At 54.7% G+C, this 27461-nt stretch overlaps 1 protein-coding gene across 3 annotated transcripts; it reads left to right on the top strand.

Annotated features, from left to right (window-relative positions):
• Positions 1-166: 166 nt before the first annotated feature.
• On the top strand, positions 167-26296 carry RUBCN (rubicon autophagy regulator). 3 transcript variants are annotated; one of them, XM_086467714.1, is made up of 23 exons: positions 167-204; positions 7193-7346; positions 9712-9795; positions 10730-10889; positions 11020-11126; positions 11694-11834; positions 12045-12201; positions 12439-12987; positions 13578-13622; positions 15540-15635; positions 15812-15927; positions 16400-16601; positions 16970-17071; positions 17865-17939; positions 20651-20711; positions 21623-21755; positions 22106-22251; positions 22610-22674; positions 23255-23493; positions 23907-23968; positions 24160-24313; positions 24682-24775; positions 25686-26296. In XM_086467714.1, the coding sequence occupies exons 1-23, from the start codon at positions 167-169 to the stop codon at positions 25847-25849; spliced, it is 3144 nt and encodes a 1047-aa protein (XP_086323840.1). In that variant the 3' UTR covers positions 25850-26296. The 3 variants fall into 3 exon arrangements, with proteins under 3 accessions (XP_086323840.1, XP_086323841.1, XP_086323839.1); XM_086467715.1 differs by lacking the exon at positions 13578-13622; XM_086467713.1 differs by lacking the exons at positions 167-204; positions 13578-13622 and adding an exon at positions 3140-3327.
• The last annotated feature ends 1165 nt before the right edge of the window (positions 26297-27461 follow it).

Below are 27461 nucleotides of genomic sequence, written 5' to 3'. Positions count from 1 at the left end.
TCAGGGGCGGGAAAACTGAGGTGAAACGCCTGCCATGGCGCCCGCGCGCAGTGCAGGCCGGGAGCTGTAGTTCGCGGAGGGGCGGGGCGGGCGCTCGCCGCCACGTGACGGTGGCGCGGCGGTGGCAGCGGGCGGGCGGGCGGCGGCGGGGCCCCGCGCGCCCGGGATGGAGGTCGGGCCCCGCGAGGGGCGCGCGGAGAGCAGGTGGGGCCGCGGGGTCGAGGCGGGGCGGCGCGCGTGTGCGTGACACGGCGGTGGGGGCGCGTGTGCGGGGGCAGGGCGCGCGGAGGCGGTTTGAGCGTACCGGGGGGACGGGGCACGCGTAGGAGGCATGACGGGGGGGGGGGGGGGGGGCGTGTGTATGTGACGGGCACGCTGAGCTGCGTGGGTCAGTGCCGGGGGGCGCAGGCACCGGGGGCAAGACACGGTCTCGCGTGTGCACGGGGTGGGGGGTTGTGAACGCGTGGGGTAACGGGGGGTTGTGCAAGGTATCTAGGACACGGTGGGGAGCGGGGGACGGGCGTGCGAGAGCACGGGTGGCGGCAGTGCTGGTGTGCGCTCGGTGCGTGGGAAGCGCTGGGGGTGTGCGGGGCGCCCCGGGGAGCTCGTGTGCTGCGGGGCGGGTGTGCGCCCCCAGCATAGGGTGCGGGGGTACCGGGAGGGCGATCTGGGAGGAAGCAAACCCCCACCCCTCGTTCCCGGTGGGGACCGGCGCTTGCGGAGCGTGCGGGCTGCCCCCAGCTCGGTCCCTCGTGGGGAAGAAGCACGGGGTGAGCTGGGCTGGTAGAGCAGCGTGTGGCCACCATCACCCAGCCGGGGCCAGCGCGATGCTCTGCTGCCTGCCCTGGGCTGGTGTCTTGGCTGCTGGAGGGGCAGCGATGGCCGCGGGTGTGTGCCCTCCGTCCCTGACGCTCTGTCTCTGCTCTGGGGGGGGACAGCAGCTCTCCGTCAGCCGTGGCCAAGGCAGCCGAGCCTCTGCTTCGCACACCTTGTGGCTAAGGGCGAAGCCCTCCCACCACGCTGCCCTTCTGGCAGCTCTGCTGCTGCTGTCCGATCGTGTCTCCTTACCCTGCCGTCAGCCGCCTCGCCCCTTCCAGGGGCTGAAAAGAAACCTTCAGCTTCCCTGGATTTCTGAAGGCGAGGCCCTGCGCCGGCACGTGGCTGTTGGGGAGAATGGCCCTGCTGCGGTGGCCTCGTCTGCGTGGTCTTCGTTTAGGCTTTAGGCGTGCTTTTTCTTGTTAGCATTTATGAAAGCAGCAGAGGTTGCTCCCTGGAGGTGTTTTTATGACAAATCCTGTTTACTTCGTGTTTTTGCATGTCTTCAGCCTTTGCTTTGTGCTTCGGTTTTGCCCTGGTGCTCACAGGGGGTGTTCGTTGACATCCGGCTGAATATGAACTGGCAGTGTCAATGTGTCAAGTAGTTTGGACTTGATGATCTCAAAGGTCTTTTCCAACCTGAATGATTCTATGATTCTCTGTGTGCCCAGGTGGCCAAGAAGGCCAACAGCATCCTGACCTGTATCAGAAATAGCGTGGCCAGCAGGAGCAGGGAGGTGCTCGTGCCCCTCTACTGGGCACTGGTGAGGCTGCACCTCAAATACTGTGTGCAGTTTTGAGCCCCTCACTGCAAGAAGGACATTGAGGTGCTGGAGCGTGTCCAGAGAAGGGCAACGAAGCTGGTGAAGAGCCTAGAGCACAGGCCTCATGAGGAGCGGTTGAGGGAACTGGGGTTGTTTAGTCTGGAGGAGGCTGAGGCGAGACCTTACTGCTCTCTGCAGCTACCTGAAAGGAGGCTGTAGCGAGGTGAGGGTTGGTCTCTTCTCCCAAGTATCAACCGATAGAAGAGGAAACGGCCTCACGTTGTGCCAGGGGAGGTTTAGATTGGACATTAGGAAAAATTTCTTCACTGAGAAGGTTGTCAAGCATTGGAACGGGCTGCCCAGGGAAGTGGTGGAGTTACTATCCCTGGAGGTATTTAGAAGACGCTTAGATGTGGTGCTTAGTGACATGGATTAGTGGTGGGCTTGGCAGTGCTAGGCTAACGGTTTGACTTAATGATCTTAAAGGGCTTTTCCAACCTAAACGATTCCAGAATTCTATGAAGCGCAGGGTGGATGTTGGATGGAAATGGGAGTGTCGGCTGGGGAGGAGAGCGCAGCTGAAACTCGATATGGGAGAGAAGCATTCCTTATCTGAGGGGCTCAGCTAGCTGCTCTATTCCTGTTAGCAATATCGTCTGGGAAAATGCTACTGGTGCTTTTAAAGCTGTAGCACAGGTTTGGGATGCCTTTCCATTCGCACGGTTTGAGCTATTCTCCCTCTTTAGCTAATGCTTCAGACCCAGCAGGTCCAGAACGGTAAAAGGAATCAACGGCATTCACTTCTTTTTCTTTCCAGAATCATCTTTGTGCATTTTCTTGCCTTTGTAACTGCAAGTCCTGCACTACCAGGCTCTACCATTGTGTGATTAATAGGGCTGACGTGGTGCCACCCCCGACACTCCCCCAGAGACGAGGAGGGCATCATCCCCTTCGGTGCTGGCACACGAGGGGGCCTGCTTGTTCTCCTGGCTGTCACTGAGGCACTGGGGAGGATCCTGGCACGGGCTTTGCACAGCCTCGTTGTCCTTTGTGCAAAGGGTTTAGCATTTTAATTCCTGGTGAGGTGCCATTTCGCTATAGATTGTGGCTGTGACTGATAGCGATAGGATAGAGGTCACTAGATCTGCCTTCCCATGGATCACAGGAAACACAGAAGCAAAAGTTATTTTCCTGAAGTCCATGCTTCTGCTGCCGTGCGAGAGGAAAATGAGGATCCTGTGCTGGGTTTTGCTGTCTCTCCTCCTAAGCAGCAGGTCTGAAATGCATCAGGGAGCAGGGGCTGTAACGCCCATGTCCATCAAGGCATAGCAGGAAGGTTAGTGCTTTCCTCCTTCTGGGCAGAGAGCAGGGCTTGGTGCCTTGGAGCGGCAGGCGGGTGGTGTGGAGGACACAGCAGTCCTGGGGGGAAGCAGAGGGGCCGTTGCTCAGCCAGGCAGGTTAGCAGAGAGCTGCCACCTTCGGCTCCGGCACTGGCAAGGCCCGCAGGGACAGCAAGGCCAGAGGAGAGGTGTCCCTAAGGGGAACCTGTGCTGGGAGCAATGGAGGAAGGTGAGCAGCTGGTCCCAGGGAGGTGGGCTGCCGTGGGGGTCTGCTCTGCCTGTCACTGCCTCTGGCTGCCTGCGGGCTTGACACAGGCAGGTCCTGTGCAGATGGAAGCCCGGTGGACAGTATCCTGGATCCATAGGTGGTGGTCATCTACTTGCGGGAGGCTTTGGCAGGATGAGCAGTTAAAACTGTTTACCATGCTGGGAGAAGGCTTAAAACCCACCTGTAATCCCTATTTTCTTCCCTCATCCTTTGCCAATGCAGAGCAAGAGTGCTCTAGCAAGCAGCAGCTCTGGGCTGTGTTTGCTGGGGGAGCCTTTTGTGGTTATGCCTCCTGTTTTATACGGGTGCAAGGCATCCTGCATTTTGGTTTCCCAGCCAGCCTGCTCGCCTCTCCCCACACGGGTGCCGCAGGGCTGACCTTTGGGGGTGGCAGAGCTCTCCTGGCTTCCTCTGCCTCGTCAGCCGCTCCCCAGGGCTGCAGATGAATTGCACGAAGCCTGGCTTTCTTTTAATCCCTTTTCCCAGCGGTGCTGAGCCTGCCGGAGGAGCAGGCGGGGAGCCCAGGGAAGGGACTGCTGGTTGTCTGGGAGACCTGGGGATGGTGAAGCGGGAGCAGGCTGTGAACAGCAGCGGGTTACACAGTACCTTTGGGATCTGCAGGAGGAACCAGGAATGTCCTTGGAGATCTGGCAGAAGTCCCTCCACGACCTCTGCATTCTCAGCCTGACCCCTTTAGTGTGCTAAGAAGGATCAGGAGACTCCTCCAGGTAGAGGACAGGGTTCAGGCAGCCATTGCTAGGTGCCTCGTGCAGAGCACAGGGAGACACAGGGCAGATGTTTGCAAGAAAGCTGAGGTGCTTTTTTTTTGGATACTGGCTAGCTGTGTGACTCTGTTTTGGAAAGTAACTAGGGTTTGGTTTTATTTTAAATGAAGACGTTCGCCTGAGTCAGCACCATGACTCCCTGCCTCTGCTGTGAGTCACCTTTGCTGACTTGGACCAAGAGAAGTTCCTACCCTTGCTGGCGTGGAGGGGTTGAGACAGCCTTGGGAGAGCAAGCAGCATTTCCCCGTCGTTGTCATCAGCAGTGGCATTAAGCCATTTCTTGCTCCAAGGCCGGATTCTGTCTTTTATCACACCAGTGCAAAAGGTTCAGTTATGTTTGGGACAGTTCCTGGCAGCGGGTCGGTGTTGCTGTACCCGAAGATAGAGTTTATGATGGTAAAGCAAGGAGACCCAGCACTGAGTTTAAAGAGCTGGTGATTAAAATTGGAGGCTGGATCAGAGGTCATCTTTTAAGGAAGGAGAGGGATGCGGCTGAGGTCACACCAATGCTCCACCAGTGCTGGCCCCTGCAGTCCCATCAGCCCTTCTGGCTGGGAGAACCAGGCTCTGCTAGAGCAGGAGCGCAGAAACATGTGTTTTTCTTGCAGGGGAAGCTCTACTCCTGTACTGTGACCTCTCTGGGGCGTGTTTCTCTCTTTGCCCTTCCTGTAAGTCGGGATGTTTTCATGATGTGCTATGAATTGGCCTTACCCTATGTCAGGCTTTCTTTAGCTCTAGGAAAGGAGAATTCTCTTTATTCAGGAAAAAACCAAGCAGATTTCTTAATATGGCTCTGAACACCTGCTGAAATGGGGAACTTGAGGGCAGCTGCTACTCAGGCTTTCTCCGTCCCTCCTGGCAGCCCAAGCTCAGGCTCTGGCAACCGAAGGGGAGCAAACCCTGCTGCTAATTCAGGGTTAACCCACGAGTCCAATCAAAACTGAAATGTGGTTAGCTGCGCTCTCTCAATTTCCCTGCCACCTGCAGCCAACTATATGGGTCTTCATTTCTTCAACCTCGTGTCACTGTATGCTTTTCAGCGTGCACCATGTTCCAGCCCAGAAACAGCTGGGTTTTAGGTTTCAGTAGGGTCTTGTGTGTCCAACTTGTGAACTGCTTTGGGCCATCAAGTCCCATGGGATCATTACAGGGATTTAATTCACTTTTGGTAGCTTCTGCATCACCTCTGCTAAGGTGCTTTCATTGTGCTGCTCATTCCCTATGTGCTTCTGAGTTCAGTGGTTTTAACATTTTGAGATTATTTTGTTTGAGGATTGCTTAACCTTAGTTTCCCTGTGCTAGGGAGGGAGCTGTGACTCCAGTCTGTTGGATCCTGATTTCCTGCCTCTGGGGAGATGCACAACTCCTTTAACGAGACAGTTCTTTGGGAAAGGCACAGCTCTGCATGTCCTACCCCTGCAACCTTGCGTGCGTCGCTGGCTTTTTATAGCATGAAATAACACTGGAGGGAGTTCCCCTGACTCACTGACTTGGAAGATCAACAGTGTGGCTGAGCTTTCACTTGCATTTCCTAACTCTGAGTGTTAGAAATATCTTGGGGAGGAGCTGGTGAAGTTTTGAGTTCAGTGGCTGCGGATGTTCTTTGACTGGGGACTGGCGATGCTGCTCTGGGCGTCCCTGGTCAAAGAGCAGCTGCACCCCTCAGGGCAGGGATGGGAAAAGCCCATAAATTTAGAAGAGCTGGATCAGTTTTCTGTGTTTCTCCAAGCTGGATCTCCTGGTTTAGAGCTCCTGTGCTGTCAGGGTGACAGGCTTTGCTGGTGGGATGTGTTGGCTTCTGTGTGGTTTAAGCTTAAGTGGCACTGGAAGTGGTGAGGTTTCCCTGGGGAGACCTTGCAAAGGAAATGGATGGGGAGCTTGAAGTAGAGCCAATATTTGATGATCTGCTTGTTCATTTAATCAGTTTGGCAATAGTGAACAAGTCTCAAAAGAGAATATTGGCGAGAAAAGCTTTGTTTTAAATACCAGGATTAGGTTACTTTTTAGCGTCCTTCTCTGTGCTGCAGAAGTGTGCAGCCCTCACTTTCACCTACAAGGGATGGAAATGAGAGTAGTTTCAAGTAATGTTGTGTTTTTTTTTTTTTTTTTCCTTTTGCTTTGGAAATGCAATTTGATTTTGGCTATGGGAGGAATTAACAGCTGAAACTGTGGCTTGTTTCTTGCTAGTTGAAAGGCTGGACTTTCATTCTAAGCTGTCACCTCGGGTGCTTTTGTTACAAACCCTGCAGAAGCATATTTTATTGGCATTTACACTCCCAAATATATATTGCAACATTCATGTTGCTTCTGAGAGAATGGCTCCTATCTGAATACATGTTTCTGATAGCTGCTGTTCCTCTGGTGATGCTGTCAAGCAGCTTGAGCAGGGACCTCAGTCATATAAAACTTCCTTCCCCAAATTTGCTTTTGCATAGGCAAATGATGTTACCTCTCCACACTGCCGCTTCTGCTTTATGGCGGATGATGGTGATTTCCTGCTGCATGCAGGGTAGCCAAGGGGGATGATATCAATAAGAAATGCTATGCAGGGTCTAGAGTACACCTGCAGTTTGCTCATCTCTGTCCAGAACAGGATGAATGCTTTTGCAAGAAAGTCAACCTGCTCCTACAGCAGCTCGGAGATGCAGATGAAGAGTTATCAGCCTTGGAGTGGAGCACCCCTGTATCCTGCTAGTGCTGGAGTGCTCGATGCAGCATGCATTGCTCGGGGTGTGCTGCTCTCTATAAATGTGGGTGCAGCGTGGCTGGTGTCTGCTAGATGTGGTGGATGTCATGCCATTGCCTTGCAGCTGCTGTGCTCCTGGCGGGCTGCTGCTCTGAACAGTCTCTGATACAGCATGCGAGTGAAGCTAGCAGGAGGCTGGCTGGAAAGACGTCCTCCAGCATTGTTGGTCCGTACTAAGCAAGTGGTATATTGCAGGAGCCATCAGTCTTTGTTCTGGATGCCTCCTGAGACCACATTGGTGGTTGTTATCAGTCATCACAAGAATCATTATGATAGGGCCTCTTACTTGTCCACAAGCCATGCATGGGAGACCACAGGGAGGTATAAAGTCCTTTAGCTCACCTTTGCTAGCTTCTGGACAACCAAAGGTTTCAGCCTGACCAGAGTCTCCTTGGAAAGAGTTCAATACTGTGGTCCTGTGGTGAAGCTCCTCTTACTGTGTACCTGATGCAACTTGCTGTGTGCCTCTGCAGGAAGGAGCATTGGAAGCTGCTGGGCAACCTGAAGACCACAGTGGAAGGTTTGGTGTCCACCAGCAACCCGAATGTCTGGTCCAAGTATGGCGGCTTGGAACGGCTCTGCAGAGACATGCACAGCATCCTGTACCACGGGCTTATCCACGACAAGGTAGGGCTCTGTCCTGCCAGCACTGCTGTCTGTCTGTAGCAGCTTCGGTGCCTGTCACGAGCAGGTGGGACAGTCCTGTCTGCTGCAGCTCGCTTTAGTGCTTGAAGCAGGGACTGAGCTTGCCTGGCAAGTGCTGTGGCTGTAAGAGGGACCTGTGTGTGTGTTCTTTCCATTTCATCCACTTTTGACGTGGTTTTTCTAAGTACCTGTGCCCCCTGTGCTGAGGCCAGCCCCTCTCCTTTCTTCATGCTGCAGCCAAGTGATAAAGTTGCATTTGCAATGAGTCAGCTCCGTATCGTCTGCACTTGGACAACTCGTCAGCGAGGTCTGGCAAGAGAAACCTCACATCTTTACTGTTTCTGGTTAGCTGTGTTAATAACAGGAGCTGGCAGCCAAATCCGTGCTCTGCATGAATGGGATCTCTCTTTCCAGGGTCTCGTAGTGCCTTGCGGTTGCTCACCCAGCCATTCTGCCTTCCATGGCTGCCTGGAAGAATTTCTCTTTCCCACTTGTGTGCAGAGGCCTGAAGATCTCCCCTTCAGCTTGCAATTACCAGCACAATTAATTTACAATGGAAAGTTGAAGCAAGTCTGCAAGGCGTGCCTTGGGGCAGGCTTCCCATCAGTGGCTCTGCCACCCAGAGAGACAGTGCGATGCAGAGGAGCCCCAGGCAGCTTGCATGGGCCAGCTGGGTCCAGGAGCAGGAAAACCACACCTATGCAACACTGCACCCGAGCTAATAAGCCTCCAGGAAGAGCCAGCCTGGCAAATTGTCCCAGGAGGGTGCTTTGCTCCCTGGATTTATTAAGTTTGCAGTCAGCACTTGTTATGGTGCTGCTTTGTTCCCATTAGTCCCCAGTGACATGGACCAGGGACCTCCTTTGGGAGATCCGCAGAGAGAAGCTACCTTTCACATGTGAGGAGTGCAGTGGTCCCTTCTGATAGACATGCTATTAATAGGCTTCAGGAAGTGAGATTTAAATGATTTATACTTGTCTGTCTGCTGGTGGCAGTTCATGCCAGACCTGCAAAGCAGGACGGTGTGTTGCCTGCCCCGATGATTTTACTCTAGGCAAAGGCAGCTCTTTTACTTAGAAGTGCCTCCCCTGCTTGGGCACGTGTGACACCGATCAAGCTATAAGAGCTGCAAAGGGAGCCTCTTAAAAATACAGCTTCCTAACAGCAGTTTTCTCAGTTGCTCCAGCGAAACACTTCCATTTATGTCTCATTTTCTTACCAATTTTTTTCTTCCAACTGGGAATAAATTTTTAAAAAGGTGGAAAAATTCATATGTTCATGTTAAGAGAGCTAGGGTAAGAGTTTTTTAAACTTTTGGCGCATTTTATCTGTTTGTCCAGAAAACCCCAATTGAATCTAGAGGACTAAAATTGCCATGTTAGTTCTCTATTCTTAAAAAACCAAACCAACCCCCCCCCCAACAAATAAACCATGAAACAGAACCCATTCCTCTGACACTTGTGAAAGAGGAAATAGAGATGGAGGAAAAAAAACCCGACAGCCTTTTGGTGAAGAGAGATGTTTTGAGGCTGTGTTTATACCCAATAGGGTGGTGAGGAAAACAGCAGCTCTGCTGCAGTTCCTCTTTAACAGAAAGAATAACTAAGAACAAAATAACTCATTGTCTGAATAAAGCTGAGGCAAACAGCAGCAAAGAGCTGATAGAAATGCAATGCCAAATTTCTTACCTGGCTGCTCAGCTGTGCTGGTGTCCTCGGTGGTGGCTTGCATTAGAAGACACCAATGGTTGCTGGTTTTGCTGAGCTGTGCTTCGATGTTGCCCTTCATGTCCCCTCACTGAGGTCTCACTCTGCAGTGCTGAGGCGTCAGGATTCTCCTCCAGGTCCCGCTGCGGCAGGAAGGGGAATGGTGACGTGAGAACTTGGTCAGCCTTTGAACTTGGCAGACCTGCGGTTGGCCTTTAGGATCCGTGTTGCACTGGAGCAGGGATGTGAGCCCTTCAGTGCCACGTCCTGTCCCTGTCCCAAGACCTCTTCCTGTCTCCACGGTATGAGGGACTGGGATCTTACCTCATGGAAGAAGAGAAGTTTGGATGATCTGTTGTCTGGTCACTTGTGGGCTGACCACAACTGAGAGGTCGCCGTGGGAGGGCCAGGGGACAACTTCTCTCTATCAGGCCAATGTTTTTTGACTTGGTCCCTTGATCTACAAAACTGTGTTACACACTTGCTTTGTTCATCCTCTGTAAAGCAGCACTGTTCTTCTTCTGCCTGTTTTCTGGCCCATCTTGCCAAGTTTAGGAGCTATCCTCTCATGGTAGCAAGGGGGATGTTGTCATTTAACTGGGACTTGGGTGTTGGTATCTAACCGTGCCTGTCCCGGGCAGGTGTGCTGCAGACAGAAGGATTACTGGCAGTTTGTGAAGGACATTCGCTGGCTGAGTCCTGGCTCTGCTCATCACCTGGAGAAGGTGGGTTCTGGTGGGGTGGCCTTGTGTTCCCGGCGGGGAGGGAGCAGCTGGGCTGCGAGCCTCACCGGTAGGGTAAGCTGCACCTTGGCTGTTGGTCTGCTGTGGGTAGAGCAGTTCCACGGCTTGTGGGAGATGATGCAGCCGCCTGTTTGTGTACAAGCCGTGCCCCGGGAACTCAGCATGGCTTGGGGTGAGACAATCGGCTGCTTATTTCTCCCAGGCCAGTCTCCAGCTCGGCTCGTCCGGCTGCAGCAGGCATCACCAAGGGAACCGGCACAAGCAGCACTTGTGTGTGTGTGGGGTGGTTCATGCATCCGCCCAAATCTCTAAAGGTCTGGGCTGTCCCATTTCTGGGTTGTGGCTTCACCGTGCATTTGGTTCTCCCATTCCTGCCTTGTGCTGACTGCTGGCGCATGGGGATGCTCCTGGTCCTCGCCTGCTCAGTGCTGACATCCATGGTCCCCGCCACAGATGGGCGCCACAGCTGGTGGTCCCTATGTCCAGCCTGCTGCTGGGGGGGTGTGGGCTGTGACTCCAGTCCAGCTCTTCACACTGCAGCAGCTCAGGCGTTGCTGTAACCTTCCCCAGTTAATGTGTCAGCAAGAACATGACCGTCACCACTGGGGTCGGGTTGGATTTAGGAACGTGGGGTCCCTCCAGGTCAGGGGAGAGGCAAATGGGTGGGAGAGCATGCAAGAGAAATTCATAATGCTGGTGGCTGTCAGGACTTTGGTCGCTGGCTGACCTTTGAAGCGTTGTTCCTGCCTGATGCTTTTGCCTCCCTGGTGGCTTGGGAGCTGCTGGGACACGTCCTCCTTTCCCCTGACGGTGACCGGTGCTGGAAAGCAGTTGTTATCTGGGGGACCAAAGCTATGCTGTGGAACAACCCCTGCTCCTCTGCGTGCCTTACCCTTCGCCTGGTGTGCCTTCCCAGTTCATCAGCCTACAGGAGAGCAGCCAGCCTGACCCAGAGCGCCCGGGGGAGCAGGCCATCGCCCAGCTGTGGCTGCAGCACAGCCTGCAGTGCCACTGCCTGTCGGCGCAGCTGAGACCGCTCCTGGGGAACCGGCAGTACATCAGGAAGTTCTACGCAGGTAAAGAGAAATGGGCCTTTTCTTCCCTATTACGGTCTGGCAGAAAAGGTCGTTTGCACGTGAGCAGCCGGCGCTGTCAAACCACACGGGTGAGAGGGACCTCCCCCGAGCAGCAGTTTTCTCTCCCCAGACACTGCCTTCCTTCTCAGTGACGCTCACGTCACGGCCATGCTGCAGTGCCTGGAAGCTGTTGAGCAGAACAACCCCAGGCTTCTGGCTCAGATTGACACGTCCATGGTGAGTTGAGATCCCGGCTTTTACATCTGGCTTTCCCCAGACGCCGGCTGGCTGCGGCTGCTCATGCGAGGTCTCATTCAGGGCACGTGGAGCCATTGGACAAGGGGCTGGACTTGGAAGTAGCAAAAGGAGCTCCAAGAGGGGAGGAGAGTGGTGAATTGGTCCCTGCACTGCCTGCACGAGCCTAGCAAGGGTCGGGGTGGGGGAGATGGCTGTGTGGAGCCTGTAGCAGGGCATCAAAGCTGGCATTGAGGATTTGAGTATGAGGACCTAAGGACCGGTTCCATTTAAGAGGCACCTCTAAAGCCCTCTCCAACAGTCCCAGGCTGCAGGGCCAGCAAGCTGAGCTGCGTGGTCATGAGGAACAGCCATGCTCTGAGGGGATGGGCAGCACCCCAGGACACCTGGATGCCCAGTCCTAGTGGTGATGTCAGTGACCTCCTGTGCAGCCCTGTGCCAGCTGCCCCCTCCCCAGAGAAGGGGAACAGTGGCCGCTTTCTTTACACAGTGCTCCCCAGAGGAGAGCAATTAATGAGGCTTCGTTAAATGGGAGCTGTGTTCTTTCAGCTGGCTGGCACATCACTGCCATCCCTGTGCGCATCAGGTCCTTCTGCTGGGACAAGAGAGATGTGTGACCACGACGCTGAAGGACATGAGAGCCGTCTGCCTGGGGCGCTGGGCTGCCTGGATAGTTTCACTGAGAGCCTGGTAATTTCCCAACTACGTGTAGCTGAGAACAAAGAGCCGCTTCCCTTCTGCTCCACCACATTTTTCCCTCCCAGTCCTCCTGCCCGCAGGGCTGCTGCATCCTTTGCTGCCTGGTGACCAGGCACTAGCAAGTTGATTGCTTTCTGTTGCTGCTGCTTTGACGTGTAGCCCTATAAATACTGATTTATTAATGATGCCACCTCTCTTCAGCTTACCAGGAAGAGTGACGGTCCGTCTCCCGTGACCAAGAGTCAGAGTCTGACTGCCCTCCCCGCGTCCCCGTACATCCCTGCTGCAGGCTGCACGCAGCAGCGCTGCTTTGGATCCTTCTCTAGCCTCCACCATCCAGCCTCCTCCAGCCTCTCAGGTAGTGAGGGTGGGCTGGGAAGATCAGTATAGACCCAGTAAAGACTTTGCCTTTTTTTTCTGCTCTTGGGTTCATTGTGGTGGATGGGTGCAAGAAGATCTCTGCCCACGATGGGAGGGAGATCCCTGGCCTTTGTCCATGGTGGGTGGGCATGCTGATGTGAAACCACAAGCTTATTGCTGTGAGGTGTTCTGCTTGTGCCAGGGTGTGTGACATTCTGCTCCTGCCTCTGTCCAGACAGGAGACCAGCGAACTCCTCCGTCAGCTCCAGCACCAGCCAACCCCAGGAGCGCTGCCTGTCCACCCGGTCCTCCTCCTTCAGCGAGGGCAGGTCCACTCTGGAGCAGCCTGGCTCTGTCACCAGCTTCCATGTTCCCTCACCCAAAGACCCCTTCTCTCCGGCCAGCGAGATGAGCTCCAGCACTAACAGCCAGAGTGAGGACACTTGGACAGGGAGTCAGGATGATCCGCAGAGCGATGTTAATGATGGACCAGAGTACCTGGCGATCGGGAATTTGGGGCGCCGGGGCCGGGCATGCAGCAGCGCCAGCACCAACAGCACCAAGAGCAGCAGCTCCAAACTCTTCTCCTCCAGCAGCTCCCAGAAGCTGGACTCAGTCTCCTCTCTGGGGGAGCAGGGGGCAAGCGGAGGTGGAAGCAGGGGCCTGAGCCTGTTGCGCCGGTCCAGCTTCTCGGAGGGACAGTCGTCAGCTCCACAGGGCATCCTCAAGAAGAGCCACGTACGCTCACACTCTGACACCAATGTGGCTTCGGGGAAGTTGCACGGTAATGGGGCAGCTTTTCTGGCATGGCTTTGGGGTGTGGGAGTCCCTGGTACTGGGAGGCTGGTGCTGGCCACCTCTTTGACTCCGTGGATCAAGTCAGCAGGGGAAACAGTGGGCAAGTGATTGGGAAGTTTGATCTTTGCCCTTAGCTTTTCTGCTCTGCACTGGAGTGATGGGCTGACATCTTGCTCCCCGTAATGCCCTGGGCTAGTCTGTTGATATTGGCAGCATTTATCAAAAACTTAGAAAATAGCAGTGATGCTGTGGCATTAGCTGTCCTGCTTCCCCACTGGCCTTGTCTGGCTGGGTCATGGGGCCATGGCAGGGCACTGGGCTGGGGCTTGGGCTAATCCTACTGGTAGAGTTTCATCCTGCTGGTAAACTGCTGGGTCATCCTGTGCTCTTGAGTGGGTGAATGCATGGTTGGGGACGGAGTGGGATGTGGTGGGACAACCAGTTTGTGGGAGTCTGCCCCACCGGTGCTGCCTTAATGGGAGAAGTGGAGGTCCTTACTGAATAGTAACCAGTCTGTCTCTGTTTTCTCTCCCTTAATGCTGCCCTCCTCCTCCTCCTCCTCCTCTGTCTGCTCAGGAGGCCTCAGGGATATCACCATTATAATAGAAGATCCAGTGGCAGGTTTGGGAGCCAGTGTAACGGCCCTTCATTAGTGATCATTGCATCAAGTTCAGGATTTCCATCAACTCATTAGTGTCCATTTAGAAGACCAAAAACATTCTTTCTCCCCTGTGTCCCAGCTGGTGCTTTGAAGCATGGTCAGGTTTATGCATGCTACCTGACTGAAGATCACAGCTTGGTTTTTGGGAGCAGTGGCCCAGACCCAGAAGGGTGCCCAGCTCCCCTGCATGGTGTTAGGGAACACTGGCTACCAAGTCCCTGAGCTGTGTCCCCTGCCCTTCCCTCCACCCCACTGCCTTGGGAGCTGGGAGAGGTTTCATCTCTCACCTAGCCATTAAGGGCTAGCAGCTAAGCAGACGTGGGTTTGAACATTTTATTTTGTCTTTCACTTAGTGGATCTGTGACATGGGGAGGTTTGATGTTGGCCAAATTCAGCCACGTCCCAGCCAGCTGTGCTTGCTCCCACAGCCAGGGCTCCCGGGTGCTCTTCTGGGCTCAGGGCAGGTTTCCTCCTGAGCAGGGGTGCTGGGGTGCTGCCATCCCTTTGCCCCACAGGCAGAAAGAGTCAGCAGCTCAAAAAAATGGGCTGTCTTCTTTTGCATCCATTGAACAGTGGCACTGGGTTTGTCGAGCTCACATCTGGGTGCTGAGGGCTCTGTGGCTGGGAAGACTCCATCCTGGAGGTGGTGGACATTCAGACAGACATGTCCAGCCCCTGTGTCATGCTCCAGCAAAGGATGCTGAGCACTGGCTTGCTTTACCCTTCAGCAGTAGGGTCTGTTGTATGTGGCATCCCCCAGACTGGTGATCATGAGGTGGTTTCTGTACTAGTTTTCAGCGGAGTTGAGATGGCTGTAGGATACCCTGCCAGGATGCAGCGATTAGCTGTGACAGCCCCCTACCCCAACGGATCTCTTTTGTCACCCAGTCTGTGAGGTGGGTTGGTCCCAAGCTCCATCCTGGTGACTGCTGCTTCATGGTCTTGGCAGGGAGGTGCTGGTGTTGGCGGGCTCAGGAGCTTCCAGCCACATCAGGGTTATGGCACAAAGCTGGGAGCAAAGAAGAGTAGGAGGCTGAGAGGATGGGGTTGCCCTTCTCTTGTGCTCGGGATGTCAGCCAGCGCTTGCCCCGTGTCCACACCCGTGTGCTCCTGTTGTGCTCTAGTGGAGGTGTTTTCAGTCTCCTTCAGCAGCCCTCCGTCACCCAGCCGTGCTGTCCAGGTGCTCACTGGGGCCATGGCTCTCTGCAGAGCACCAGCCGTTGCTGGTCTCCGGTCAGGCCAGCTCCTGGCAGTCCCCGCCGGCTCAGCCCAGCAGCGAGTTTCACCACAGTGCATGCATGGGGCAGAGCCCTGCCTGCAGCCTGTGTAGGTCACCTTGAGTGCTGCAGCCCAGGCTCCAAGGTTGTGTGCGGGGAACCCTGGCTTCTAGTTGAGCAAGAGCATGTCCTTCAGATGCCTTTCTGCTGTTGTCCAGGAGCTTTGCAGGTCTGGGAGCCCCACAGATCCCTCAGCTGCTCAGGTTTCCCCTTGTCTCCTGGCTCTGCATGGCAGATAACTCTTCCCTTGGAGATGCTCCAGCAGGAAGAAGGGGCTGGCAGAGGCGCTGGCTGGAACCTGTGGTGTCCCCCAGCTCTGCTTGGGGGTAAAGAGAGGAAGGCTCGGGACTTGGCTGCTCTGTGGCTCTCATGAGCTTCTCTCCTTCTTTCCCCTTCTCCTCTCCTGCCTGAAATGACCTTCTAGTTTTGTCCCCTTCTGGGCTTGCCCTCAGTCATGGCACGGAGCGTGAAGATGTCCCTCCTTGCTTCCCATGCATTTGTGCCTTCCTGTGTGATGCTGAGCCCCTTTCATTTCACCCTGTGCAGTGGCTGGGTGCCTCCAGGGTACTGATGTGTGCCTGCTGTCATCTTCCTTTCCAGAGTCCCATGGTGATCCAGGTGGAGGGAGAGGGCCAGTCTCTGCTTCCACCCAGAGCAGTGAACTGAGCACACCCAGCTCCCTCTACATGGAGTATGGTGAGTATAGCCAGCCTCAGTGGGGACGCTCGCTCCTGGTCAGGCTCCTCCATCGGCTGCGGTGGCCTCAGCTTCTGGCATGTGCTTGCGGGATGCTGGTTGGGCACTAGCAGGGCTTGTTAACATGGAGTTAGCTGCAGGTCCCTCCCTCATATGTTTGCCTCTTGCTTTTCTAGACTCTGGACAATACCTGAGCTCAGGGGAAGGGATGTTCAGAAGACCCTCAGAAGGGCAGTCCCTCATCAGCTACCTCTCTGAGCAGGACTTCGGCAGCTGTGCAGACCTGGAGAAGGTGAGTGAGGCAGCAGCAGCCTGTGTGCATTGGAGAACATATCTTACTGCAGGTTCAGTGATACTTTCCTCCATGGGAAAGATGATCCCATAGTATTTCCAGCTATAAAGCTGTGCACAGAACTTCAAGGTTGAATTCCTTAGTGGTGTCTGGCAGCCAGGATCTGCCTGTCCAACATGTACACAGCAGCTTTGCAACATGTTAGGGCTCCTCAGGAACACATGTTGACTCCCCAGAGTGGATGTGTAGCCCATCCTCTTCTTAGGATGCCCCTTGTGTTTTGTGAGTATTCTGGTGCTCAAGAAGGCTTTAGTTTCTAAGTCCTCGTGAGAGAGTCAGGTTTTGTGGGGTTGACAGGGATTAATGACTTTATACCACCAGAGCTACAAGCTCTTTTCTGTCACAAGATTTTACCAAGTCTTCCTAGTTTCTCAGTGATACAGCCTTGAATGCTTTTGCTCTTGCCTTACAGGAGAATGCCCACTTCAGCATCTCGGAGTCCCTGATCGCTGCCATTGAGCTAATGAAATGCAACATGATGAGCCGGCAGCTGGAGGAGGAGGAGGAAGACAGTGACAAGGAGATCCAAGAGCTTAAACAAAAGATTCGCATTCGGCGCCAGCAGATCCGCACCAGGCACCTGTTCCCTACCTGCCGGGAGATGGGCTCAGACAGTGGGTGATGTGTTTTGGGCTCACCAGCTAGTGGGATGTGGGTTTTCTGTCCATTACATGTCCTTATAGCATCCTGCCTTCCTGCCCATTCATGGGAAACACTCGTATTGCTACCAAGGTGCTGCAGGGATTTGTGAAGCTGTGCTGCTATTGAAGACCACAATGGTATCAATGTACATTGATAACACTCGTGCGCTGCTGGCACTGAGCTATGGAATGTCATTTCATTTTGAACCCATAGTGTTTTGCATTCTTGACCTCCATCCCTCCCTGCCCTGGCCATACCTGGCTGTCAACTTCTCCCTTAGCTGCCCATGACCCTTCAGACTACTTCCATTCATGGCCTGGCTGTGTTGCATTTCTCCCAGGTCTTGTGGCAACAGACAGCGGGTCCCAGTTCAGCTCCCATGGCTCCATGCGGCTCTCTGACTCCGGCTCTGCAGAAGATGTGGAAGAGTACGAGATCCGAGGTAGGAGGGAAAGGCTGTGTTGGCTTCTTGCATAGAGACAGGCTTCTCCTTGGTGTGTTTGTGTTGAGGTTGGTCCTGCTGAAGAAGAGTATGTTTCTCTGGCCTTCAGGATGGCTTTTCCCAAACAAATGGCTGAATTCTGAGCATGAGCAGAGCAACCAGTTTCCCTCATGTGGTGTCATGCCTTTCCTTCAAAATCCTCTGTAACCCACTAGCATTCAGTGCCTCTGGCTGGTAGGTTGTTTCCATTCCATTGCCTGGTCCACAGAGCGGCTGTCACAGCTAGAGAGAGGTGGGAGAGCTGCCATCCTGCTCTCCTCCCCGGACAGAAGGAGCCATAGCTCTGACCACTTATCTCTTGGGTGGCAGTGGTGGGCACTGGTCACATCCTGATGTGTAATACCTATAGTCTCCGCTTCTGGCAGCTTGGGTGGCTGAGGTTATTGCCCACAGGAGACCTGTTTGTGTCTGTGGGTGTCCCTTTTCTTCAGAGCCTTGTTCATCCTCCAAGGTGGATGACTTGCTTCTCAGCAGTACCTCCATCTCACTGACTTTAATAAGAAGATGGAGCAGTCCAGTCTCCAGCTATAAACTTCTCGTCTCTTGACTGAGCAAAGCCCTCCTTTCAGTCCCTGAGGGCTAGATTTTGGGCTCAGTTTTGAAGCCCACAGAGGGGTGTGTGAATTCAGTTCTGGGTTTCTCTCGTGTGAGTGCTGCTCTTGTGTTATGCCCTTTCTCTTTGGCCTGGCCGAAGCACTGAAGTCAACTGTTTTGTCATCACCGTGTTATACAGATGGTAACGATGGATCTAACCTGATTCAAATGTCCAAGAACGGCCTCTCAGTGTCAATGGCTTCCTTGTTCTCAGGTAGTACCCCACAGTGCTCCCCTGCAGCACGTGTGCGTGTGTGTGCAAGGTGTGTGTGTGTGTGTGTGTGTGTGCACGTGCACACGTCTCATAAATCTGCCTGATTTGGGAACTATGAACAGTATCATCCAGACATCAGCAAGAAAAGCCATGTCAGGATGATATGGCAGGACAGAGCAGAGAGGAGGCAGAGGAGCTCTGCTGTGGGCTCCAGTCCTCAGGGTGTTTTGCCATGCAGTATTTTGGATGTACTAAACATGCCTGCTGTGGTGAAGACCTATCTTGCCTGGGGTAGGGGTTGGCAGGGTGAGGCACAGCTTTGTGGCTCTGTAGCTGCTGAAGGCTGAGCCTGGGATGGAAGAGAGCAGAGTCCTCTACAGTGTCCTAGGTGCCTTGGGGAGTGTTATCCTGCTTGACCGGGCAGAGCTGGCATGCTGTATCTCTGATCCAAAGCATAGCCAACCCTTCCCGTCCTGCTCAGATTTGACTTGGAGAAGAATCCTTCCAGAAAGAAGTCCTGGAGGGGGAGGTAGTGAGAGCAGACAGGGCACAGGCAGTTTGTTCACGCTGGAGGCCCTGGACACCGGGATCACATGCAGCCAGGTCTGGCTTAGTGTTCTTATTGTTTACAGCACTACTGGATAATCCTTCTGGTCTGCTGGCTGCATTTAAATAACCTTCATGTGCTGCCTGTTTACTGTAGCAAGAGAACAGCCTGCGTGGGCTGCTGCTGATCTCTCCTGTCAGGTGTTTGGCTCCAGTGTGTTGCTCCTGCTGGAGACGCTGGTGCTGAGAGCTTTCCTGTCAGCCCTGCTGTGTCCTGCATTTACAGCCCAGGGGTTTAGTCTAGGGGGCTCATGCTGGCCTGAAGCTGGCGTATGGGGGCTGGGGTAACAACCTTGGGTTTGGGGGCTGTTCACGAGCATCTTGGGGCTTATTCCACCTGGTGATATTGGGCAGCTAACTGGAGGCTTTTGGAGAGCATCTGCAGTTAAGGCTGGGAAGCGAGCAGCGGCAGGATCCCAGTACTAGCCCCTGTGGGAGCCTGGGGTCAGATTTGGCTCCCTCTGCCATCCCTGAGGCGATGCCAGTGCCTGAGCATGCTGGCTCTGCCTCCCCATAACACTTTGCTGCATGTGCCCCATGGTTTGCTTGTGTTTGTCATAGTCTAGGACTATGTGGCACCTTCCTGTGCAGAGCTGAAGGCACCAGAGCATGGCGGGTGTATCTGGCCAGTGCCCTATGTGGTCAGGAGGCTATGTTTGTCTGAATTCTCTGTTTTCTGCAGCTAGAATTCTATTTGCATGATGTAGATACGTGGATTCCTTAGCATTAGAATGCTTTCCTGTGTGCGTTTCTAGCAATGGATGACAAACAAGGAGGGTCAAGCGTCCATGCTGAAGACCACTAGCATAGGTCTGTAAATTTATGGGCAGGACTGGAACTTTCTTCCCTTGCTGCCAGGGCAGCCCCACTCTTCCCAGAGGAACTGACAGCTTGTGGGGTGCCACTCTTTGCTCAGCTAGGCTGTGATTCCCTTGGCCTTGGTATGCGGTTGGTGCCTGGCCGGGAGCGGATGGGCTCTGTGCGGGTCTGTGTAGCCGACCTGCTTGGGGTAGAAGAGCAGGGACCCTGAGCTGCGCCTGCCCTAGCCAGGTGCTGTGCCACTGGGCTGGGGGGAGCTGCAAGCCTGTGTTTGGGGATGGTGTGGTCACTGCAGACCCCATTCCTAGAGCTCCCAAGAGGTACAAAACAAGAGACTTGCTGGGCTGAAAGTTGTGGCGTTGGCCTCTCTGTTGTCCTTGCAAGCCCTCCATCCCTTTTCTGAGAGTTTGTCTGCAATGAAGCAGGGTTTCTGCCTGCTTCTTCCTGCCTTGTACTGCTGGAAGAGTCTCCTGTCCCAGGGTCCTTCTGCTGTTGAGATGAATTCCCTGTCAGGGTTTAACCTGATGGAGTGAAAGAAAGATGAGTGATGAAGGTGCCGCTGGGTACTGCCTGGTACCCGAGGCTGGCACTGAGGAGGGGTGTGGGGCAGCCCAGGGCTGTTGGGGAGCTGACAGAGGGGTGGAGGGAAGAGGACCCCAGTGTCCTGCACCTCATCTTGGATCCCTCCCTCCTCAGGAGATGGGTCTGTGGCCTCTGCAGAGGGCGGGTCCCCATGGCTGATGGCTCGCTCTCTGCTTGGGTGCTGACACGTCTCTGGAGTGCCAGGCTTAGGATGCCAGCCCTGGCTGTGCTGTCGCTGACAAGCTGTGGCACGGCCACCATCTGATCTTACAGGTTGTGGTCAAGTAGAGAGAAGGGCTCTGCATCCCATTGCTAATCCCCTGCAGCATCTATACTGTGTGTAGAGAGCTACTAAACCTTCTTGCTAACCTTGCTGTCCTGCCCTCCTAGCTCCTGTGTGTGTACTGTTCAGGCCATGTCACTGCTAGGACTTGGTGTGTGACCTGTACCAGCAGCCACTTGTCTCCCCCAAACCACAGGCTCACTGTTTTCACAGCATCCCACCATGTCCTTCCCTTGTTACTCTGAGAGGCGACTGATTAAACTGCACCTCTCCTTGCTGCTCAGTGCCACTGGTAGAAGTTGTTGCTGTAGTTCACGTGCTTTTGAACAGCTTGATGAGTTTTACAGTGAAGCTTTGGTTTGAAATGAGTGTATCCCCCTGCCCTGCCCCATCTGCTCCACCTTGTCTGTTTGTGATTCAGATGCAGACATCAAGAGGAACCCGCACTCCAGCAGGAAGTCCTTTCTTTCCTCGGAGTCCATGTACGTCTTCATCTTGTGGCGAGACATCTTGGTACAAGTTTCCCCTTCCTCTGCTCTTCCATGTGCATCAGCTGCTGTTATGCACTGGCATGGACATCCCTCCCTCCCTTTACTTAGCAGTGGGGTACTGGCTCCTAGTCCTAAATTTGGGAAGCAGCACCTGGGATGATCAGGTTATTCACATGAGGCAGATACGATACAGACTGGTGTCAGGAGAAATTCCCATACCTCCTCGTGGGTAAGAGGCTGGGGAGACGACCTGGCACAATGTAGAGCATCTGGACTGGCTGCTGGCTTGCTGCTGGCTCTGAGCCTCCTCTGCTTCCCCCCTCTCAGCTGGGGACGGCCTGTTAGACTACGTGGTGCTGCCACCTCCTCTCTGACCCTTGTGTGCTGTGATCCAGAGAAGTGGTCAGTCCTTTCCTGGTACTGCCCTGGGGTGGTGAGGTGGAAGCTGTGGGGAGGTGAATCACAACCTGTTTTTAAGCACAGCTGCTGTATTAATGCTCTGAAAGCAAAATCCCTTTGGGATGCAAGGACCTCTCTGCTTGTTGGGCGAGAAACAAATCTGTGTCTGTGCTTGGCAGCTCCTTGGGTAGGTTCATATTGGGAGAGCAGTTACTTCTGTCACTGTCTCTCACTTTGCAGCTTCCCCTGCAAACAGGGACAGGTTAAGTAAGTTATGTTTTGTTTGCCTTTCTAAACACTTGTGTCATTAGCCAGCTTTGCCTGGGGGCAGCTGCAAAGAGAGAAATCAACTATGTGTATAAATTTTAAGCCTGTGAAGCAGTGCAGAAATAAGGTACCAGAGTTGAAGGGAGCACCTTCACCTTGAGCTGGGTCTGGCGTTGGAGACTGTGAGATGGGCACAGCTGTGAGACCCAGTACTAACCACTCCCTTCGCTGTCTAGATCCCACTCCTTCCTCAATTCCAACTCGGCGGAGGCCGTGGCCATGGGCTTGCTGAAGCAGTTTGAGGGCATGCAGCTGCCTGCTGCCTCTGAATTGGAGTGGCTGGTCCCTGAGCACGATGCCCCGCAGAAGGTAGGGGTGTGAGTCACTGGTCACTGATTACGTTTGATCTTCCCCAAACCCCTGGCTTCAGCTCACTGCCGAGGGCCTTTGCTAGTCCTGGTGATCCGTTTGTGGAGCTGGAGGAAGGGTTTTGTCTGGGCTCTGGAGATGGGTGCAGCTGAGCAGCGCTCTGCCACCGCAGGCTCCTACAGCAGAGTGCCCGGATCCCTGGGAACGTCCCTTCTCCAGCCCCATTCAGCTGGAGCAGCCGCTCGGTGCCTGGCAGTTTTCCAGAGGGCTGCAGTTGCAGGTTTCTGGCCAGCCAGCCAGGCAGTGGTGGTACCAGGCAGGGATCTGACTCTCTTGCCTGTCTGTCCCAGCTCCTGCCCATCCCCGACTCTCTGCCCATCTCTCCCGACGATGGAGAACATGCCGACATCTACAAGCTGAGGATTCGGGTGCGTGGAAACCTGGAGTGGGCCCCACCACGACCACAGATCATCTTCAATGTTCACCCAGCCCCAACGTAAGGACCCGCACAGCCAAGGGATTTCTGGGGATCTGCCCTTTCCAACCCTTTTCCATCAACACCAAGGTTGATGATCCTCTCCTTCCCACTTGACCGTCATGGCTTCCCTGCTCTGAGCCTGGTAAATCCACAGTGGTCACCACAGCTGGTGCTGTGAGATGGAGCCAGTGCCTGTGGTCAGTGCCTTTGGTGTGCACCAGGGCGCAACAGGGCTTTTCTCCTTGGATTTGTTGTCCACACTGAAGTGGCAAAGCATGTGGCCATCTCTGCCATCCAGACCTGTGCCAGTGCCCGTCCTCTGGTGCCAGGTGCCGTCAGGGCTGGACTCATGCACGTTGTCTTCTGTCTCTGGCAGGAGGAAGGTGGCCGTGGCCAAGCAGAATTACCGGTGTGCAGGCTGTGGCATCCGGACTGATCCTGGTGAGTTCTGTGACCCTGACCTCGCTGCAGATGGAGAGTGAGGAAGAACCTGTGAACGAGTGGGAAGATGCAGAGTGGGTGGGCAGTGGCAGAGCTGGGGAAGGTCACTGGGGAAATGGTACACGGCCTTTGCCAGCTCTGCCTGCACGTTGGTGTGCACCACCCACAGAGGAGCCTCCTTCTCAAGAAGGTCACAGGGCTAGTGGAGGCAAAGAGCAGCCAGCTTGTCCTTTGGAGGGCATTTCAGATGTTGACTCTTCTAAGGCAAAGTCTTCTGTTGGGGTCTTAAAGCTCCCAGCAGGTTCTGCTGTGGGTACAGCTGCAGAGCTCTTTGACCAGCTGTCTTTCCTGAATGTGTAGGTAGATGTGGCTGCATGAGACCGGACTGTGGTCCCAAATGCTTTTGCAGTTGGCAGGGGTGCTTGCAGACCCAAGTGTTGAGCAGTCTGGGGCTGGAGGAGGTACCAGCAAGGCAGATGGCCTTGCTTGTTGGAAATGCTGAGCAATGTTGGGAGTCCAGTATGTGGTTGGGCAAAGCCTGTGCCTTGGATGACCCCCCTCTCTGCCTGGGTTTGGCCAGATTACATCAAGCGGCTGCGGTACTGTGAGTACCTGGGGAAGTATTTCTGCCAGTGCTGCCATGAGAATGCCCAGATGGTCATCCCCAGCCGCATCCTGCGCAAATGGGACTTCAGCAAGTACTACGTGAGCAACTTCTCCAAAGACCTGCTGAGCAAGATCTGGAGTGACCCACTCTTCAACGTGCAGGATATCAATCCTGCCCTGTACCGGAAAGTGAAGTCTCTCAACCAAGTATGGGTAAGACCCTTTCCATGCCTTCCTAGTGGGGTTTGGGTGAGTGGGGTTTGGGTTTACTATTGGCTGCCAATAGTAAATCGTATTCCAGGGAAGCTGGGGAGAAGCAGAGATTTCGGTTTTTGAGGCTTAAATCTCAGCACTGTGGGTTTCCATACACCTCTTGTTCTTTGTCCAGTAACATAGGGATTTTGAAAGGAATTTCTGCCTGGTGTCCAGCTGGGCTTCAGTTTGTCTCCTACAGCACATGATGATGGTTGTGCTTGCTTTGCCCTATGTGGTGTAAACACTTCAGTAGCAGGGCAGCAGCAGCTGAGGAGCAGCAGTTGTTTCTCCAGCGCGGGAAACGGGGCAGACCTGCTTGGCCAAGGACCGTGCTCTGTTTACTGATTCTTGTGTCCCCCCTTCCTCTACAGCTGCTGCGAATCCAGCTTTTCCACATGAAGAACATGTTTAAGACGTGCCGGCTAGCTAAAGAGTGAGTCCTGGGCTGTGACATGAAACTGTTTTGCTGTCCTGGATCTGTCCCATGGCAGCTTGCACTGGGGATCTGTGCAGCCTCTGCAGTGAGCAATGCGGGGAGTGGAGGGGGAGAGAAAGCAGAAGCAGCGGAGAGAGGGGGCTTAGTGAGTCACTTTGCTCTGAGCTCCGGTTTCTCTGTCCTTGCAGCCTCCTAGACTCCTTCGATACAGTGCCTGGCCACTTGACGGAGGATTTGCACCTTTACTCACTGAACGACCTCAGTGCCACGAAGAAAGGGGACCTGGTGCCTCGCCTGACAGAACTCCTGAAGGCAGGCAGCCTGCACGTTGAGAAGTGCATGGTAAGGCCTCCTTGCCTGCCTCCTGCACAGCTGAGCACCCTTGGGAGCAGGCTTTGCTGCAAAGTTAACCAATGGGGAGACCTTTGATGTGCAGAGCAGCCATCAAACTAACTGATGCAATGCCAACTGCTCATGCCTGCTCCACAGAGCTCCTGCCCAGCACGTATGGGATGTCTGTTACCCCATTTTGGCTCTCGCCCACCCTTGACACATGTTGATTCTGCCTTGTTGTGCTCCGTGCCAGGGAAGGGCTGTCTCACGTGGTTAAAGCAGGGCACCATATCCTGCTGTCCTGCTCCAGTCTACCTCCTACCCTACTTGCCAGGGAGATGAGCATTTAGATGCTTTTTCACCTTTTCTCCTTCTAGCTGTGCCAAGCAAAAGGCTTCATCTGCGAGTTCTGCCAGAATGAGAGTGACATCATCTTCCCCTTTGAGCTCAACAAGTGCAGGACATGTGAAGGTGAGATGCTGGGGAGAAACAGGCAGGGGACAGACCCTGAGGCCACCAAGGTCTGCGTCTAGTTTGAGTGGCATTTGTGCTAGCGAGAGGTACAGAGCCAGAGCCAGCCAGACCACAGTGCCTCTATGCATGGCCTGTGTCTCTGCATCGTGTTATCGCAGCAACTGATCAGCATTGTAATGGTATTTGGCCAGAGCTGCTGGCGTGGTGGAGCATGCAGGTGCCTTCCTGACCACGCTGTGTGCTGCCTGCCCTGGCGGCAGTGGGCAGTTGGGTTGTGACTGCAGCGAGCAGGTGTATGGGAGCCCTGGCTGCTTCCCTTCTGCTGTGGTTACAGGACAGGCTGCAGCCCACATGCAGCTCCCCTGCCCCTGCTTGGATGGCTGGAGCTGACCTTGTAGAGCAGAGAGAGCCTGAAGGCGTTGTCTCTGTGCCCTTCCTGCCTGCCAAGAGATCCCCGGGCCCCTTCAGGAGTCATCCTTGATAATGCCCAGTACTAATGGCCAAGCAGAGCTTGTGCCTTCAGCTTGAGACCAACCTCTGAACTGGCTTGATATGGCTCCTGACAACATGCAAGCCTTGGTTTGGCAGGCACAGTACCAGAGAAAACTTGGGGCAGAATCACTGTTTCCTTGGAGAATCAGGAAAGTTTGAGGAGGGACCTTGTGTGGAGCAGGAAACCTCCCACCTGTGCTCCCAAAAGCTGTACAAGCCTGTGCAGGGAGCCCGCAGCGTGACTTCTTGCTGGTTCCAGAACGGTGCTGGACCCTGGCTTCTGGTGCTTGTTCTGCCATGGCTCTGGTTTGAAATGTGCTCCTGGACGAGCCTTGGAGCATCCCTCCCCAAGGTGTGGAGTGTCAGGCAGTCTGTGCTAGCCTCCGCCAGCTCTCAGCCGTTCTCTCCCCTGCAGAGTGCAAAGCCTGCTACCACAAATCCTGCTTCAAATCCACCCGCTGTCCCCGCTGCGAGCGGCTTCAAGCCCGGAGGGAGCTGATGGCCAGGCAGAGCATGGAGTCCTACGTCTCGGACTACGAAGACGAGCTGGAGCAGCTGGAGGCGGCGGCAGCCACATGAGCATGTTGCAGCTGAGGAGCAGATCGTGGGTTTATTTACGTGCGTGGCCTTCGTCACCAGAGACTGAGCCACGCGGGCTGGAGATGAGGAGGGCTGTCAGGCCTGGAGCGCTGCCTCGAAGGAGTCTGTTTTCCCCATGCAGTGGTGCTGGGCTGGGGAAGGGGCATCTTCCGTCATCTGAGTCTGCTTCAGCTACTGCTCGCACTCCTGATGCTTTTGCCTGGGGAAAGGCAGCTGCTCCTGTCTGTCCTGCAGGCAGAACAGGGGGCTTTTCTGAGCAGTTCATGCTGGACCAGGCAGGGCTGTGCTGCCAGTTCCCGTGTCCCACTCCTCGGCCAGGGTCCTCTGGGGGGTCAGCACTTTCTGCTCATCAGCTGTATACTAGGAAGCTCTGACCACGTCTGCTCCTTGGAGGGGGGATCAGCTCTCTGATCCCTTTGTCCTACTGCTGGGGGTTGTGTGCATGGAGGGAGGGTGGGGGTTTGGGGTTGATTGTACATTTAACAGCTCCCTTTCTCAAACGTGGCTTGGGACACTGCCAGAGAGCGGTTGCTCTCACTCCAGGACCGGAGCAGAGGAGGTGGCAGTGGTGAAAATGCCAGATTTCTGTCTCGCCTCTCCGTGCCGTCTGTGCTGAGCTGCTTTCCCTGCCCTCTTCCCGCAGCCTGTGCTGCCGAGGGGCATTGCCCCTGGAGCAGCTGCACAAGGGGACCGGTGCTGCTGGGCTTTTGGCAGAGGCAGATCCCCATGGCTGGAGGATGCAGTAAGTGAAGCTTCCAACCCCGCTTCCTCCTCATGCTGCTGGTCTGTCCTCTCCGGGGGTACATGTCCTCTAAGGGTGACGTGGGACCTCACTCTGGTTGCACCAGGACCTGCCTTGTGTGCATCTGCCTTCTGCCTGAGACAGGGTACGGGTGAAGGCTCAGCCCTCTGGCCGCATCCCCCGAGCCTCTGTCTCGGTTTGTTCTTTTAGGTTGGGTTTTTGTTTTTTAATCTGCTGGATTTGGTTTTATTTTTTTAATGTGGTTATTTGTATTTTTAACTATGTGTTTCCCGCCCAAGGAGGTGCTGCTTGAAATGCGTCTTTAGGGGATCTGCTTGGGACTCACCAGTATAAAACCTCCAGGGCTGTCCTGCTCTTGGTTTCTCACCCCTGGATGGGGCTGGCGTTTGTCAGGTGTCCTCCCTCTCCCAGTAGATCTCCTGCTCCCCTTGGGAGAGGGGTCCCTGAGCCAGGCAAAGCCTCGAGGCTCCCTGGCTGCAGTGCAGTGGGGTAGCCAGGCAGCCTGCTTGCAATGGGGGGTGCACAGGCGAGAGGGGTTTGGCACTGGGGTGCTGCAAAGGGTTGGTCCCTCGCCGATGCAGAGCTGCCTGCCATGACCGATGGCTCTGTGGGGTTGGACCTGGCAGTACTAGGTGAGCTCTGGTTGAGGAGGTGCCTCTGCATCACAGGGGGATGCTTTAGCCCGGGGCACGGGTGAGTGTGCAGCAGCGCTTTAGCACAGGTGGGATGTGAGGTGTTTGGAAGGAAGGTGCGGCCTGTGTACGTGTGAGAGGGGTGTTGAGGGACCGGGGAGCAGTACACTGGCAGAAGGCATCTAGGGGCAATAGC

Source organism: Leptosomus discolor, chromosome 7, assembly GCF_034619465.1.
Source record: "Leptosomus discolor isolate bLepDis1 chromosome 7, bLepDis1.hap2, whole genome shotgun sequence".
Classification (NCBI taxonomy): Eukaryota; Metazoa; Chordata; class Aves; order Leptosomiformes; family Leptosomidae; genus Leptosomus; species Leptosomus discolor.
Note: the sequence above shows the minus strand (reverse complement) of the source record. Positions and strands in the feature narration are given on the sequence as shown.

Excerpts from the sequence above, each read along its gene's own strand:
- RUBCN (XM_086467713.1), top strand. The coding sequence starts at position 3,140 with ATGGAGGAAGGTGAGCAGCTGGTCCCAGGGAGGTGGGCTGCCGTGGGG. Across the intron at positions 10,890-11,019 it reads CATCAGGAAGTTCTACGCAG|ACACTGCCTTCCTTCTCAGT; the intron begins GTAAAGAGAAAT and ends TTCTCTCCCCAG. Across the intron at positions 16,602-16,969 it reads CCGGGAGATGGGCTCAGACA|GTCTTGTGGCAACAGACAGC; the intron begins GTGGGTGATGTG and ends CATTTCTCCCAG.